This window comes from Diuraphis noxia, unplaced genomic scaffold (genome assembly GCF_037042655.1).
Source record: "Diuraphis noxia isolate RWA-SAM2 unplaced genomic scaffold, SU_Dnox_SAM2 contig0004, whole genome shotgun sequence".
Classification (NCBI taxonomy): Eukaryota; Metazoa; Arthropoda; class Insecta; order Hemiptera; family Aphididae; genus Diuraphis; species Diuraphis noxia.
In genome coordinates this window covers 26,192,734-26,212,698 of record NW_028301714.1, presented here as the reverse complement: position 1 = coordinate 26,212,698, position 19,965 = coordinate 26,192,734, and the positions used below count along the sequence as shown (strand labels likewise).

Below are 19,965 nucleotides of genomic sequence, written 5' to 3'. Positions count from 1 at the left end.
GAGCGCAATTGTTACATTTATACCGCGTGTTCCGGTCGGATCAATTAAATTTAATTGGATTTTAACGACGACGACTTGACCACCGCCGCCACTGCCCCGTTCGCGAGCTCTATTCCATTTATGCGCGCGCGCGCGTACTCGCGAGTGTGTGTGTATGTCGGACGGAGCTTTTATTGTTGTTGTCATCGTCGTCGTCGTACCGCCCGTACTGTTTTTACACGCAATTATCTAGGTAAAACGTCGTTGCATTGCCGAGACATAAACAACAGGCAAACAGCCTCCGTGGCGGTGGTGACGTGACGGAATGCCACCGCCATCGCACGGTCACAGCCGACGGCGCGAGGACACTCGAGGGGCTCGATGTAGCACGCGACTTACGCACTGCACTTTCGATCTGTTTCTGTCGTATATTCAAATAAAATGCAGAAACAGTAATACATATTATATAATATGTATTATGTAATGTGAGATTACCTATAATATACTGCTACAATTCTAGCATAGTCCTCTTAAACTCCACTAGGGTATATATAATTTAACCAAACAATAAGATTAAAATTATACCTACCTATATAATAATATGCTGGATGTAACAGAAATACCTGACCAAAAAAAAAACAAAAAATTATACTAATTACTTAAACGTATGACAAAAGTTGTTAATATTATATGATATGATTAGTAACTAATTTAAGAAATATACTCATTTCAGCGAATTCTCGAAAATCATATTTAAAAAAAAGTTAGGTATTACGTTCCAAATTGCAGATTTAACCAAAATAATATTGAATTTTAATAAACTACTTGACTTAGATAAATCTTTTTACCGTCAAAATTATTTTTAAAATCATATTCACAAATAGACTAAATTGAATTTATTTATTCAAACAATTTTTTATTAAATTAATTTTTTTTTATTCTCAGTACTAAAAAATAAACATGAAAAAAATTATCATACTTGTAACGCTAGAGTCACTTAATGAATAAAAAAAATAGTAAAAAATATTGATTTGAACAAAAATTATTCCAAAAGTCAGTTCAATCTGTTACACCTATGCGTGTATATATTATAGTGATTATACAGGTGTACAGCGTAAAATATCAATGTATACCTAATCTCATTCCGAAAATGCAAACATATTTTCAAACGTGTGCCTATTATTTAAACCTGCAATTATTTATATATGTAATACCTATAACCCAAATGTATAATATAGAGTATATAGTTGCTTAGTTTCAAAGTATAATGTTTTCGTAACGAATATAATATGGACTGCAGAGCAGCTGTTGGAATATAATAGGATAATATACTATAAGCATATTATATTATTATGCTAGGTATATAGGTATTCCTTAAACTTGCATCACGACGCCTCTATATATATATAATAATATTATACAGCTAAATAAAAATGAGAATATATCTTAATTATTTTGGATGATTGTTATCGAACTAACTATTATAGGAACTATATACAAGCTAATATATAGCTTTATAATTTCTAAAACTTTTTCTAACACTTAATTCTTATAATACCATATAATCCTGGATTATATTATAATTATATTTATTATATTATATTATTATATTTATATTTATATAATTATATTATTAATCCAACAGTGCATTCTGTATATAACTTAACATATATAGAATTCCAAAATAATGAAAATACTTGTCGTATGTTGATTTAAAAATAATCTTTACTTATCCATCCTACTTTACAATCAAAGTATCACTAGTATCAGACATCTGTAATGCCTACGTCTTATTTTGGAAATATCGAAAAATATTTTATATATAATATATAAGCCCAGAATCGTGTCCTACATTTATTTGGCATAGCACAACGACCCCGCGTTGAACGATTCGGCATTCCAGATTTTAACAATGTGCGGCTGTAATAGTGAATGAAGTAAAAATTCTAAAAAAAAAAAAAAACAGAATAGTTTAGATATTATAGATACACACATAGGGTGTCAGGCATTTTGTACATTCCGTAATAAAATAGGTGTTGTAAATTATTGTTTTTTTTTTTCTCTTCGAAATTACCCGTAGGCCAACCAGACAAAAATGGAATATTATATATTATGCGTCGATTACTCCATGTGCAGATGGAGATCTGATTGACGGGAACAGGTGGCGGCTAATATTTAATTTTAGACTGGCGCTATAAACTACCGCGAGTAGAATTATGCGTGGAACTACAATCGTGATGTGCCCTAATTTGGCAACGACGACCACTTTAAAGCCGATAAAACAATAAATTACGCGATGGCTGCACGCCGAGTGGCAGAGTGAATATAATAATATATACCTAATGCACTCGCGTTAAAGTCTCCGTTAATATATATCTTCTATTATCATTACCTATCATTATTAGAAAAGGTGTTGTCTAAACAACCTTGATACAAAATATTATAAAACTTTTTAAAACTTTCGCGTGTCACAAAATAGATTTGATTTATTGTCTACAAGTTTCTAATGTGGCGTTTTTATAAATAATTATATTTCACGTAGCTGAATAAAATTAAGGTTTACCTTTACATCGCAGGAGTTGGCGACATGTCGATAAATATGTTATAGGGTGTAGGTGTTTTATCTTTTATACATAGGTTGGTTCTTAAGATAACGATATTCATCGTATTTGTACCTATATATAATAATGATAATAACTGCAATCATCACCCATACGGCGTTGTCGACACTACTCGCGATTGGTCGGTCACGGGTAACGCCTCCCCCCCTCACCGTAGCAATATAAAAATAAAAATTATTATTATTTTTATTATACACGCACAGGTACAATAATGTAACGACGAGGCGCGCTCGGCGGTTACCTGCCACCGCGCGCCACGCCGCCCGCCTTCCCGGTCACGGTATTTTAAGCCACTGTCGATGCGCGACCGTAATAATAAAGAGAGGAGGAATAATAGACTAAATTATAGGCAGGCGCGTCGAGTGTTGCCATTTTTTTTGTCCCCACCGTCGCCCACGGCCGCTGGAAACGGTAGTGCACGAAAATCCATAAAAACGTCGTACGGGGAAATAAATTCGTTTCACTTCAACACTCTATTTTATAGATCTCTATAATTTATATACGTTCTGTTAACTATTTATAATCAAATTTTAATGTGCCACAATTATTTTAAATATATACCAACACTGTTGTTCCTGCAAATATTTAACAGGATCTGTATATAAAGTTTACATAGGTATTGGTATATTATAAATTATAAAATAATATAGCTATTAGGTACATTTTCAAAAATATTCTAAAATTATACAAAGCGACCAAAGCGTTAACGTTTTTTATCGTATTTTATTTTATCATGAAACTAGCACTTATTCCAATTAAAAGTATCAGTTCGGTTTTATTATATATGATTATATGAATGTGTTTGGGTCGTAAAAATGATAATAATATGTTCTTTTATATTATCGTAATGAACGTCTAATTTCGATGAAGTCGAAAATAATATATACGATGTTAAATTTTCATTATCACGCTTGGTGATAAATTTCAAAATATTTATAGTGCTTCATTCCCCTTTTGTTGTTTATTTAAAAATGTATTACTATAATAAAACGAGCAAAGAACATGCGTGACCAAGATTTAATCTCGGAAAATATTTTACGAATTTTAATGAAACTCGTAGGTATACGCCCTAAGTTTAAGTCTATATCGTAAAAAATTATTGCAACCGTTTTGCATGTTTTCGAAACTTAAGAGATTCTTATATTAATTTGTGTATGTTTACTATACATATGTAGTGGGTTTTGAACGGGTTAGAAAAATAATTCGCACACGCAAAACGATTGTCGAAAACGGACCATATTTTGGTCATTTGTGTGTAAACGAGACTCACCTTGATCCCACTCGTGAAACGCTCCAAAAACCTGTTTAACGCTAACTATTGCCATTGTATGTTTTTATTTACACACCTTTATATCCGTGTGATGTGTTACCAGTGTCGCCGTCTTCGTGATCTCGCAGTAATTCATAGATCCTGTAGAGTTTAAATCTCTTTTAGGTTTATTATACTAAAATACTAAATAGCTGTAACACATGCGATTTTAACTGAAAACAAGTAATTATAATATACATTTATTTTATTACCATATATATTATTATGTTTTTACAACTTCCCTAACCATATTTGTTTTGGGTACCTATATTATACATCATTTAAACGGCATTTTTTTTTTTTTTTTTTTTTTTGATTCGTGCAGTTTCCCATTTTGTATTTATGTTACATGGTTAATTTATTAAATTAAAATAAACACTTTACCATGTACACAAATACTATATTTAAAACAATCATTAATATTATATTTTATTATTGTGTAGGATTATTCAATAATTAATTCGTGTGTGTGTGTGTATAATCCTAACTCGGCTTGTTAGAATCACACTATGTGTTTAATATATAATATATATAAATATATTGGAATGTAGTAGTTTACCTATAAATAATAAATGAAATATTGTGGATAATATAAACCAATTGTAAATTGGTGTGATTATACTTATTGTGCTTAAATATTTTTCATCTATAATCTATATGTATATTATATAGTATAATACACTATAGTACCTACTATACCTTGAACTATTAAATAATATACGTACATATTTTATATTTAATAAGTCGTTTGATACAATTAAATGAAAACTACGGATAATTCATATAAAATATTGTCAGTTTTTTTTCAAATTCTAAACTGGTTTCATATATTGTTACATTATTAACGACTGCGTTCTCCACGTGAAGTGGAATACATTTTTTTAACACATTTGTTTTAACCTTTGCAACGATTTATAGTTATAGCTGCAGAGGACGAATTTAAGTATCCGCTTTCTTACAGTTCCTATATGCATATTTTGATTGAACGGAATCGGTTTCGATGTGCAGAATGCCTAAATGCACATACATAATTATATATAATGTATATATAGGTATATACGACTGTATCTTCTGGTATATATACACCCAGAGACACGCGACTTTGTTAGACCCACACATTAGTAATACATAATAATAATAATAATATAATGTATTTCGAGATATTTTTGTTTCTCTATGCTAAAATTATTATGCTATTTTATTTATTTATTTATTTAATTTAAACTTTTTAGGGCAACTGTGCCAAATAACAGTATGTAATTATAAAAAAAATTTACAAAAAGGAGCAAAAATAAATAATATTAAACGTTTTTATGAATGTTAAAGAAATATGATACAAATTACGTTCACATATTTTTAGTGATATAAAAATGATAATAAATTATGAATTCAATTTTAATTGTATAGGTAAAAATTGAAAGGTAGCATCGGATGAGTTAGCAAGAGGGACATACAACTCACTATAGATGAGGTTTATTTGAGATATAGAGTATAGAGGATGTATGTATGAATATTAAATGGATATGCTTGACGTAATATATTATAAATATAAAATAAGTATGCGTATGTGTGCGTTAGTGTGAAGGAGATCGAGTGGTAACCTAATTAGTATTTGTAAATAAATATAAGATCCACCTATTCCACCGCGGTCTAAATCATATTATTATTTTTATAACATATATTCAGTTGGTTGTGGGCTTGTGGCTTGTGGCACTCTATGTCTATATAGTGTAGTCTATACCATAACCATTTGCACGTTTATTCTGTATTCAATTATTTCGCATGTTTTGTATTCAGCCAATTTCATTTTATAGACAACATAAAATAATAATTGTTCAGTTAACCCGTAACTGTGCGCTAGTTGTGTATCTGGCTGGTCGCCGAAAAATCAAACCCAACAGTAATCGTATGTAATGCATAATAATATATATATTATATGGATGTAAGTACATTGTATCTGCTATTTTTTAAGAACATTTTTTGTTCATTATTGTTTATATATAGACAATTTCAATCCAGTTTATCAACTTTTACCGGAACTAAAAATACGCATGATACGAAGTAACATATAGCGATATACATATATATATATATAGGTATAGAGGTAGTGCGAAGACGTTTTATAACCTATGCAGTTCGTTTGTACATTTCACTTGTGATATCTATCGTATTTGGACAAAATCTGAACGATTCCAATTAATCAAATTCATCTTCAGTAGAAAATATAATAAATACTCTTAAGTGTCTTCTCACCATTGGCTCTGCTATAACAATAATAAATTGTGTCTGTTGCATTAACATTTATAGGCATGTTGGTACGTACTACGTATCAACATATAAGTATGTATATACCTAAGAAGTCGCATAAAAGATTGATTTATTATTTTTATAGGCTCAATGAATTATGAGTTAATGACATTTAATATAACACATCATAAATATAATTGAAATATACATCTAGAAACAACAAATTATTACCTTATAAGTTGTAGACAATATTGATAAATAATATTTTTTACAAACTCGTGTTCTAAAAAATATAATTATATCAATGTTTATAGTTTCTATACTATTATGTTCTATTTTAATATTTACAGCAAAATAATGAATGATCCGCTATTTTATAAGCACTGTTATATAATATAATATGCCTAATTATTAATTTATCCTTATGTTTATTTGAATATTTTGATGAATGTTAAAATGTATTTGTACATATTAAATGACCAATGAGTCCCATTTAATAGGGAAATTTTATTTTATTAATAGTTAATATTTTATATTGTTTTGATATCATTGTAAATTGCATAAATCTTTTATTTTCAATAATATGTACATCAATTTCAATTTTTGCCAAGCTGTTTCTTTATCTTTTGTACGAAATGTAAGACATAAGGTTGATTGACGACCATTCTTCTTAGTGTAGTATTTTTGTTGTTTATTAGATAAGGTTTACTAGTAGATAGACATTTGGATGATTTCTAATTTTCTTTATACTTCCACATAATCGAGTGATTTGTTCAATTTCTTTATGTTTTTTTTTTATTATTTATTTATTACCATATTTTATTGCATATTTTGTCATATTAAAGTTATTTTAATATATATATACGTAGTAGATAATTAGTTATTATAATTTGTTCATTCATTAAAATAATTATTATTCGTGAATATTTCTCTAGTCCTAAAAGTACTTAAATTGCCTATATACTTCGCCGTCAGTCCCTTAGAAATGAATTTATCTATAATAATATTAATTTATTTCCATATTTTTATGACACGTGTAGAACCGTTGCACATAAATACAACATAATCATTAACATGATACCACAGGGTGACTTTTAACCGACAATGAAACTTGTTTTAATCCTTAGTACATTTCATTATGGTTTGTCTATAATACGAGTATATATACGACGTGGTGCCCAATACATTTCTAAGACAAAACAGCATTACTGTTCCTAGCGTGCATAATATTTAAATGAAACAAATAATCGGTTATTTCGTTCAGAATACAAAGTTTAGGTACATAAATAAATTTATAAAATAAAAATCATATATTTAAAAAAAAAAAAACAATAATTTGTTACTGCACATGTATGCTTGTGCAGCAAAATTCATACAAGATCGTGTATTTGGATGATGCGGGTATATTTTAACATTGAAGTGATGATATTATTTCATTATTATGACCTAAGAGCCTACCTATATTGACATATTTCCACCAATATGGTACCAACCTTGTGTAAAACAGTAATCATGGTCTATCGGAGCCTGCTGTTCCTTCATATGCAAATATTATTTGTGCATATAATATGTAATAGCGTGAATACCAAATAAAAACAAAACATAATGTAATAAAAAGTAAAAGAAGAAAAACGAAATAATTGATATTTTTTCCTCCTTGAAACCGGATTGACGACGTAGATGGACTTTATTATAACGGATCAACGTGCGAGTCTCTGCAGCACCACTCCATAACTACTGGGTGCGAGTTTTTCTCCCATCTGTCTCATTCTCTCTCTCACTCTTTCTCTCTTACCACTTATATTATTATTATTATTCTATTTTAAAATAGTCGGACAATCAACAGCGGACTACTAAATTACATAGACACCGCCAATTTGGCAGCTTTCCAAACTTGGAGCGTAATATATATACACGCATTATACGCATATTCACGTACGGACCGTATATAATATAATATTATGTTTCTATCTATACATGCATTTTTATTATTATCTTTTATTTTCATCTATTTTTCCCCGTATACGCAAAGACGACGACGATGTCGATGATAACAATATGAATAGTAATAATAATAATAATAATAATAATAATAATAATAGTTACAGCGTGTTATCGATTAATATTTCAGCACTACAGCGCGTGAGAAATTTAACAAACCGTCCGTTATAATAGCCGCCACCCGTTATTATTCATTGCGTTTATATGTTTACAAAGAGTGATGTAAATTATTAAAGTTATCATTATTAAAATTGCACCATGACGATCCTTATCAAAACGCCTATAATAGTACCTATATAATTTATCGATGGATTGTATAATTATGATTTTATACAATATTATATGTATACACACAGATTGTAGTTCTTATAATATTAATATTTATCACATTATACTTAATTTGGGATATGAAATCCTCCAAAGTATAAATTTCTCCGCGGGAAGCCTGCAAGTTGCTTATAAGTTAATTTCTAATATGTCCTCATAATCGTTTTTGATTGAAACACTTAAGTACCTATATATAATTACAGAGTTACGTCAAATTTATATATTATGTGATTCGTTACATTTTCAGAATAAAAATAATTTTACATATTTAAAATAATAAAATATTATTTACCTAGTAGGTATCTAAAATTTCGCATTCGGAATGTAATGTTTTTGTTCGGGATAAACTTATTTAAATATAATATAATATTTATTTTATTTTGTACACTGGTAATGCATATTTTATATATAAATTTAAATTACACAAATATATATACATAACTAGTCATTTTTTTACTGAGACTAAAAATCAGGAAATTATCATAATAACGTAATAAAGTTGGATATCATTTTTAAAAACCAGTAAATGATTATTTTGATTTAGATTTAATCAATAAGGTCCGATGTTGGAAGGAAAACAAATAAATAATTATGTAAATAGCAAATAATGAACAAACCAGTTTGGTTGTTCGCAAATTTAAATATGAATACCTACCTACGGGTAACGAATAGATAAATTGATTGCATTTTATTAAGCTTTTGACCGATAATTATTTACAGAAACAAATTGCCATATAGCCCCGTTTATTTTATTTTTTCTAAATAAATGACTGAAAATGCGTAACCTATTTTGATATACCTACCTATATAACTATGACAACCCATTTAGTTTCATAGTTTTATTATAGTTATAAGTGTTTTAACACGTTTGAATAATTATATTTCATAATTATTATACCGAATGAGATTAAAATTTAAAAACATAAATTGTTTAAAATGAAATAAATGTTTCCTTTAACAATATTTAATGAAAGACTAACATCAAATAAATATTAATTCAGATTTTACTGATTCTGTAGTTAATTAATTATAATTAAACTATATATCACTACAGATGTTTTGAACTATCCTTTTTGATAATTGTTTTATTAATAGGTACTCCTTTAAATAAAGATAATTCAAGAAATTATTATAATGTTAATTTTACAATAACTTTATCAATTTAATCGAACCAATTGCTGAACTGGACTGTTTATTTTTTATTACAAAACACTGTTGGTTGACGTGCAAAAACGTTTTGTTGTTGTATTATCAAATTGTTAATATTTATTGCTACGGCTCATATAGTCAACAGTTTTACACTAAAAATTGTACATTTTATTAATAATTTATGAAACAATATTTATAGTTTATACTAATATAATATACTTCTCAAAAACAAATATTTAAAATTAGGTTAGTTTAAGTATAAAATTGTTCAATTAAAAACAATTTCGGTTCATATTTAAAACGAGTAACCAAGAGTACAAAGTATAAGCTACAACATTTCGAGATTATATACAAATTTAATTTGTCGGTAAAAAAATAATAAATGACTTGGTTTTAACTATATTCGATAACCAAAGTATACTACTATATATATTATATAAAAATAAATTGAATACTATATTGTTTATATGAAAAATCTCTTATATAATTCCAATATATAGAGTAATTACTTCTCCTCATGCAGTATGTGTGTATTTTCTATATTATATTATGCGTATTTTTACTGCAGACATTGATAATCAAAAATAAATATCAGTACGGGCACCCGTTAAAATACGCGCACTAGCACATAGGATATGGGTTACATTTAGGTCAATAACCGATTGTATTATATTATTTGCTCGATTGCGATGTCTTGTCGCGGTCCTGTTCTCGATCTATCATCGTAAAATTATAATAGTGAAATATATTATTATACTATGCCTCAGATGACCGACCAAGCAAGGGTCCGTTATTGTATCCGCGAGTGAGTATAATATGGATTTCAGTGGGGCACAATGACCCAAGCACGTACGTGCATTTAAATAGTTCTACTATTCACTGACGGCTGCAAATGGATTGTAATCATACTTCATACACAGAGGTATATCATAGGTACATACGCTGTTTTTGTATCGTTTTCCGATGATTATCTAAAACATTATCATTTTATTTCCCTCCACATAGTATTCCAAACGATATAGTCGTAATCGATCAAAATATGTATTTTTACTTATAATAGAGTGGTTAACCAATCATTATCTACATATTCGAACAATTATTATTGTAAATCCACATGTTGAATAGATAGGTATTATATTAATTTAGTTTAGAATTACAAAAAGTTACATATTTTCTTACTGACGATAAAAAATATAATATCATACTATAAATTATTGTTTATTATATTATTAGAATAATATCCGTATTATAAAAAAATATATTTTTTTTTTATAATAGTCTATTAAACGTAAAACATTATTGAACTTTTCCTATGCTTCGCGAGTTTTGTATTGGTTTTTATACTTGATACTAATTGCTAATTACCTACTAATGATTATTAAAAGTATTAAAGTACAAATGAAGTACGAATAATTGAAAATTTTTCTATAAATATAAAAATTGATATAGGTAGTTAATTACTATTTAATAATACCCATATTAATGAAACAATGTTTTTTTTATTATGATAATTACCTACCAATTTTTTTTTTTTTAATCAGTTTCAGATCAATAAGAAAAAACCGTTATAAATGATTACATTTAAAAAAAACATAGATTTTAATTAACACTTTGACTGGTATATGTGAAAAAAAATACCTTTTTAAGATAACGAATTTATGATGTTTGCATAATGCATATCATTAACTTATACGTGTGTACAACATTTCACATACAATCCCCTTTTATCTGGATCTATAATGTTCCAAAGAGGTCGAGCATAATAGTATAGATATACAACATACATATATACGACCTACTAACCAATAACCACGTATATTTTACTAAACAAGCAATAGCACTGCAAACCTGATGTAAAACTATACTATCTTAATCTATAATTAACTATGTAAATAATAAATATATGTATAAAGTTTGTAATCAAAATATAGCGAATCGTCATCGTATAACGACGCCGTTTAAGTTATCAACCTCTATAACACACAAATAATAATAATATATAACCAACAACACTAATAATAAGTGTAAGGACATGATATAATAAATTGACGAATTAACTTTATGACGTTGTATATATTATAAAGGTCTATATTTTCTTTGGCATTATATTTTTCCACTTTGACACCGGATAATAAGTAATTGCTATAATATTATTATATGATTTTAATATTCCTATGAGATTAGATCTATTGATCGTCCAACAGCTTTCTACACCGTCAATGAATTCGTTGAGATTAAGTTCTTGTCTACCTATATTATTTTTAGTATTTATATTTCGTTTCTATTATAACGCTTACAATTTGTTTTCTCGTAGGGTAAATCCGTACAATGTATACAAACGCCCTAAATATATTATTTCAGTTACAGATATCTATTTACAATACATTTTACTACCAGTACAATAAAGAATCACAATAAAATATCGAAACGAATAAACGAATCACATAATATTATGTAGAGGTAAGCACACCCAGCTAAAGCTATAGTGTGTTATACAGGTATTAATAGGACCCAATACTGGCTATACTCCACAACTCCATAAATAATTAAAACATTTATGCATGTGATGGGGCGATACATCATTATAATATATTGTGTATGGGGCGGAGAGATGTTTTCATCCTTCGACCTTGGGCCGATTCTGCGCTACAATGTCGTGTCGTATCACCTAAAGCCGCATGTACTTCTACCTATATACATAATAATAGGTGCACATTATATATTCGCTCTTATACACATCATAAACATTTATAAAATATTATGTACCTATATAGGTATACAAGGATACAACGGGTACGCGATGTAAATGCAGCCTATATTATGTGCACAGTACACCACTATACGCGTATATATATATAATGATTGGCACCGGGCTGTTATATTATTATGTTGCACGATAATATACTGCAGACACCACGAGGTCGTCGATCCGATTGAGTTATTATTGAACCTCAGACGATGGCGTTACAATATAATGTGTTTGTGTAGGTACTATATAAACGTGCACACACTGGTATAGATACGTTTTCCACCTTTGATCGGTTGCTGACGAGTTGTCTGCCGAACACGCGTGTCGTATATATACAATATGAATACCATATAATATATACAACTGCGTACAATATGTATATGATGTGTGAGTGCTTGCGCACGCGCATGTGTGTGTGTGTGTGTGTGTGTGGCGGATGAGAAGAAAGTCTATACCTCTATACCTATTGAAGAAAAATAATAAACAGGACTCTCGAATAGTTCAACTGGTCGTCACAGGGCTACACAAACGTATATCTATAATAATGCGACTACTGCAAGCAACTCAGTAAATAATATGATATGCATTTAATTGTCAGGCATTTTTTAATTAAACCGCGGTGAGCGAAACAATATTATAACGAAACTAGCTCGATTGCGGCCAATTCAATTGTGCAGGGTAGTCTCATAATATTATATATATATCATAAATTCCTATTCTACAACGCGCGGACGGCATTTACTATTATTGTTATATGGCATAGAAAATAAGAAAACATCAATCACATTGTTATTACTGTTCGATAATCAAACCGCGTTAATCCCGTATAAATCATACAATCTAAGCGATAATAATTATTTCGAATTCATAATGAGGCGATAAATTAATATTATAATAGTTTGAAAACGTGTAACATTAACGTGTAACATATTGTAAAACCTCTAGATCATTGTAGTATATAATATAAATACCTACTATAATAATATCATGTACGTGTTCCTTATTTTGTACGCCATAATTCTTTTTATCCACTGCAACAGCGCGCGTGGTGTTTCGTGACACACCAAGACGTCTTTGAATATTACTATTATTATTATTATTGTTTATTTTACGCCAGCGGGCGATCTTTACCCAAGTGAATAACTCACCATTATTCTCAGACGCTGTTGTATGCCGACAATAATAATTTTTACACAATATGCGTGCGTATAGGTCTAACCTACCTACATATGTCGTATTTACTGCTGCAGCGTTGTATAATATTATAATATAAATTATATAAATATAATGTGATTTCTACGTAGAAAGCCGTGTTTCGGAACAGATTGAAACACACACTTGACTCGCGTGCGCGCGTATTATATCGTAATGTTTTGGAAACGATTTTGAAAAACGATATGAGTTTCGTGACGACCAGTTTCGTATTCTACTCTCGTAGTCTCGTGCGACGGCCTGCCAGATTAAGGTGCCGCCACTGCCGCCAAACCTTCTTTTGTACGCTAAGCCATACTATAATATACCGACCGAGTAGGTAATAGTTTAGAATTAGAGTGTCGTATATATGCTCTTTTTCTAGTGTTATAATATCTTATACGTTATGCGCGTGCTTTATTTTTTTCATGAAGAATCGCCGGTCGCGTCAATAAATTACGTCCGTAATAAGCCACACCACGTGAAAAATATTATTATTATCATTATTATTACCATTGTACACAGGAAAGGCTTAGCCGTCACGTTTAACCGGCATGTGTATGTATATATTTAATATATATATCATGACGTATGTGTGTGTATTTATGTATATGCAACTGATGTATTATCGGGTCATTAGCGCCCTCCCTCCCCCCCCCCACCGACGAAACATTATATTCTGCGTTGGCTTGCCATTTTTTTCCTACTCAGAGCGAGAGCCCATTATTCAGTTTTTATTTCTTCTTCTCATGATACTTATTATGATTATTATTATAATATATTATTGTTGCTGTATACCTACGTGCGTATGTATCGTTGGGTTAGGTATCATAATTGGTGGCCAAACGAGTCTGTCAGAGACTTGCCGACGTTTCGTTATGTTTCACAGCGTTTCGAAAAGGTTTGCCTGATCAATTTTACAGCTGCTGTAACTGCTGGTATTATATTATTTAAATAAACCATGCGCACAGCACTGATACGAATTCGCGTTAGAAAAGTTGTACAATAATAAGTCGTTGGAAATTCTTAAATAAATTATTTGTTTTTTATTCCCGATTAATAGAAAAATTCTTCGCTCGATGAAGTACAGCTGCTGAAGTATGTATTAGGTACCTATACTTGGAGTAAGACCTGTATACCCTGTGCACACGCGCACACATCGGCTACATACTCGTATAATCTGCTAATCGGATTATTCGATTCTTAGAACTTCTAACAATTTTCTGTTTTTGCGGCGACACGCCCGTCTTACAACAATACTTAGCGACATGATGCGCTACAGCAACGACATTATCAGTTTATAAACTTGTTGCATACGTATAAACGTGTTGCAGGTTCCGTCTAGATTCTCTCTTATTCGCACTAAATGCCGAGGAAAACATAATCACGCCACGATACGCGCCCCCCCCCTCATTACTGTCGGTAGAAATTTGTACGACCACGCGACTCTCTTTCATATAATATATTATTATCATCGCGCTTATCGATTTTCACCTATATCTAGGTAATGCGGTAGATATATAAGATCTTTGCAAACCATCGTTTCGGTTTTTGGATACATCTGCGATCCACTGCTGCAGTAGCTACCTCAACGTACATCCTGGTGATGCGCTTATTCGTCGGACTGTCAAACCTTAGCTTTTCTCGAATTGGCGAAAACAAGTCAACTGGTACTTATATATTACATAATATGACTATTAGTCATTATATTATTAGTATTATTACTGTTTTTATTGTGTTTCCCTTGTTGGTCCGAACACGTAGCATTTGTCTGTCCTATTATATCTATCCATATTCGCGTTTCTTCTGCTTGCCTGTCCAATATGTGTATACTGCGCGTGTAGTTTGCCGAGAAGTCTAAACGCGTCGCTGCGGCCTGCAGATCGTCGTCGGAGTAGTATTACAAATTTACAATAGCGTATGTACGCGTATGATATATAATAATATAACACACAATTGCATCTGCCATCTTTGGTGCGAACGGTACATTTAATCAGATAATAAATCGTGTTTTGTAAACCAATAAAAATTAATGTCATATTCTTGTGCGGACACAATTGCGCGCGCGGTGTGACGTGAAGATATTGTCGATCCGTCGTCGCAGGCCATGGACGGGTTTTCTTCATTGCGCCGTGCATATCATATTATTATTATTTACCGGTAAGTGATCTCTCTCTCTCTCTCTCTCTCTCTCTCTCTCTGTCGCTCAAGTCTATACGAGTGCCACGCGCTTTTTTATTATTATTATTATTATTGATCATTAAAAAAAACCTTTCCGTCGATGAAACTCACAGCCTTGCGCTGGTCGCGATGCAGTACGACGACATCTGTGTTCGGGAAAAACAATAGCACACAACTGCATAGCTATGAATATATATATTATATATTGTTATACGCGTACGTCGCTGTCGTCGTTGTCGCGTCTTATACGATGTGATAGCCATCGAGTATATATGAACAGACTGGTGTTGTTTATTGTGTTTGACAGCAATACTAAGAGTCTAAGCTCGTGATCCGCGTGTTAACTTCGGCGTACTTCCAATTAATACGGAAACAAAGACATGACTATTTCGTTGCGGTTTTATCCGTTGGGAATAATACATCGAATCCGGTGGAGATCAATATTTTGTATACAACATACGACTTCGATGTCGAAATTTTTAACTATAATTGGTTAGGTTATAATATTATAATATTTATAATACCCATATATATGTCGTAGGCATATAGTCAAATCAGGCATTTTATTAAATGCCTAGGCATATAGTCAAAGAATTTAATGTTTATGCAATTTCACTATCCGCCTAGACATTTAGTAAAATGCCTAGTCATTTAATTAAGTGACTAGGCATTTGACTAAATGCCTATTTCATGCCAGGCAAATAATAAAAGAACATTTTGTATTATTTTAAAAATTTAAATATATTTTCTATCAGTTATTTATTGCTATTTTATACATAAAAAAAGCTGTGTATTATTTATTAATATGAAAAACACGTATAGATACTCGTATATGAAATAATATGTTTAATTTTGTGTCATTATGTCAACTATTACTATTGTTTTAAAAATGAAATAATAAAAAATAAATATATTCAGGTAATAACTAATTAGGTGTGATAGACATAAATGATGGTACGAGTATATTGTATAGCATATATGTATAGTCAGTAAAGTCTATAGTACGAGTAGTGAGTACTATATATTCTTATTAAATAAAAATAAAAGTTCCATTGGTTTTTACCTTGGAAAATTAACGTTGGTACTAGGTTGTATGAGAACCTTATCTATAGATATTGAGTACTGTGGGACAAATTATAATCTTATCGATTATAACGATAAAAATATGACGTTACGGAAAAAGATACAGAACATGCGATTGAATTGTACAATAATTTAGTTTAGTACGTCTATTACGTTTACGTAAATCGTATGTAGTGTGATCGCGATTGCATGTAATATTGTAACATAGGTATACCTATTGACATTTTTTGTATATTTAAAATTTTGATTGTTTTTATTTGTATTTTAAAATATAATATAATGTCACACAGTGTATTGTTTTATGAAAAATTAAAATCAATTTACGACAACCAAGATAAAAAAAAGGCATGGAGTCAGGAAGACTACGACAAAGCACTAAATGAAATCAATGATGCGAAATTGAATCCAGGTAAAACTAAAACTCAAAACCAATATTATTTATGTCGTAAATATGATCTGATTGAAGTAGGAAATGTTAAACATATTATTTTAAAACCAAAAACTAAAACCGAAAATATTATTTATGTTGTACCATATGAAAACTATTTTGAAAAAATCGAAGAAAGTCATAAAGCGACTGGTCATGGTGGAAGGGATAAAGTTGAGCAGAGTTTAAAAAATAAATACAATATTCCTCGAATAGCAATCCAAATATTTATAAATTTGTGTACAACTTGTAACAAAAAAAAATCAAAACCTTGTAAAGGCGTCGTTATAAAACCAATATTATCGGCAGATTTTAATTCAAGAGGGCAAATTGACCTTATTGATTTCCAATCAACACCCGATGGAAATTTTAAATGGGTTATGAACTATCAGGATCACGCAACCAAATATTTATATCTTCGACCACTTACTTCAAAACGAGCCACCGAAGTTGCACACGAACTTTTAAAAATTTTTTTGGAACAAGGAGCACCTCAAATACTTCAATCTGATAATGGGCGAGAATTTACAGCGAAAATAATTGAAGAATTAGCAGAATTGTGGCCTGAGTGTAAAATAGTACACGGGCGGCCGCGGCACCCTCAGAGTCAGGGATCTGTAGAAAGATCAAATCAAGATGTTGAAAACATGTTACGAGCTTGGGTCGTAGACAATAAAAGTACCAAGTGGTCAATCGGAGTTTATTTTGTACAATGGCAAAAAAACATTTCACATCATCGAATTTTAGGTCGTTCGCCATATCGAGCCTTGTTTGGCACTGAACCGAAGGTAGGTCTTAGTTCTACAAACTTACCTGCCGAAATTATTCAAAAATTATCAAGTGAAGAAGATTTTGAAAATATTTTACAATATTGTGACATAAATAATATCTGCAGTGTTTGTGAAAAATCAGGTAGTGAACTCCAATGTACTATATGTAAAAGAAATATTCATTATGATAATTGCAGCTATTCTATAAATAATAGTAACGATATTGAAAATATTTGTCTGCTATGTAATAATGAAAAACAGATAAAAGTTAACCGCATTGAATCTTACAAACGACAAACTATAGCAGCTAAAAAAATGGCAGAAAATAGTGAAAAACTATTTAAAGAACTAGAGGTTGGTGATCAAATAGTATTAAGTGTTCCAAAAGTAGACCGAGGACCTCTCGATAGTCAAAATATAAATGGGTTAGTGATAGACATTCGGAACGGCGTTTACCAAATTGGCACAGAAGTTGGTATAATAAAAAATTGGTGTTCAAGAGAAGAACTTCAACTAGTGTCAAATAATGGTTTAGAAGACAGCAAAATACAAAAAGACAAATACGTGTCCATACGTGAAGCAGTAGCAAACTTATCAATTTTCAACGGTCAAGGTTTTGTTAAATGTCAATGTCAATCAGGAAAGCGGCAATGTCAAACCAATAGGTGCTTGTGTTTTAAGAAAAATCTTAAATGTTCCAGCAAATGCCACCAAATTACAACATGTGACAACAAGTAATAGGTAACAAAAACTTGTAATTATAATATAACTTTTTATTTATTTTTTATTATTTCATTTTTAAAACAATAGTAATAGTTGACATAATGACACAAAATTAAACATATTATTTCATATACGAGTATCTATACGTGTTTTTCATATTAATAAATAATACACAGCTTTTTTTATGTATAAAATAGCAATAAATAACTGATAGAAAATATATTTAAATTTTTAAAATAATACAAAATGTTCTTTTATTATTTGCCTGGCATGAAATAGGCATTTAGTCAAATGCCTAGTCACTTAATTAAATGACTAGGCATTTTACTAAATGTCTAGGCGGATAGTGAAATTGCATAAACATTAAATTCTTTGACTATATGCCTAGGCATTTAATAAAATGCCTGATTTGACTATATGCCTACGACATATACAGCAAAATATTATACCTATAGCTGTAGAAATTTTTTACAACATATATGTATATATAACTATAATATATACATAACTAGCATTGTATAAATTCAAAATAAGTAAAAACTAAAGCAACAAAAATCGAATTTGCGCAGTTATAAAATACGAGTGTGCGAACATTTTTATCCACACCATTTCAAAACCATTATAATTTAGCGCCTTACACAATTTACGAATACATAACATGCAACAATTATAAATCGTAAATATACGCTCTAAAAATTACCTAAACATAAACATTAAAATCCAAGAAATTTAATTAAATAACATCAAACAAATTATAAGATATTGCAGTAAAACAAAAATAACAGTAAATATATTTAACACAACATTTTGTCAAGATCTATCCGTGTTTTAAAGTATGACATTAATTAAAAGCAATTTTCGGACTACTTATGACTGCTAAATATTTTTATGAGAAATTAATTGATCTATAGACTATAATGCCATTATTTTTATATATAATTGGCAGCAAAACACTAAAAAATGTTCTTAACATCGACAACAAACAAAGAAAGGAAAAAATCATAGGTGTTATCACTCATCAGCCAATTATCAATAAATATTAAGAATTACCAATAAAAAATTAAACTACAATATTTAGTATGGGTAGGTTACCTATATACTTAAATCATTCTCTTAACTATATTATAGAATATAAGACATATAGGTGGTATATCATTGCCCTAAAAGCCTCACGAAAAATCTGATAACAAAATAAAGGGATCTTTTTT

The 19,965-nt window shown here is 30.0% G+C and overlaps 2 protein-coding genes across 4 annotated transcripts in view; both read left to right on the top strand.

Moving 5' to 3' along the window:
- The window catches only part of Sox102F (transcription factor Sox102F), a 183,261-nt gene that overhangs the window by 8,208 nt on the left and 155,088 nt on the right, over positions 1-19,965 (top strand). The window lies entirely within an intron of this gene.
- On the top strand, positions 17,645-18,772 carry LOC149055892 (KRAB domain-containing protein 2-like). Its single transcript, XM_089226968.1, has 2 exons — positions 17,645-18,052; positions 18,296-18,772. Exons 1-2 carry the CDS (start codon positions 17,645-17,647, stop codon positions 18,770-18,772), a joined length of 885 nt encoding a protein of 294 aa, XP_089083094.1.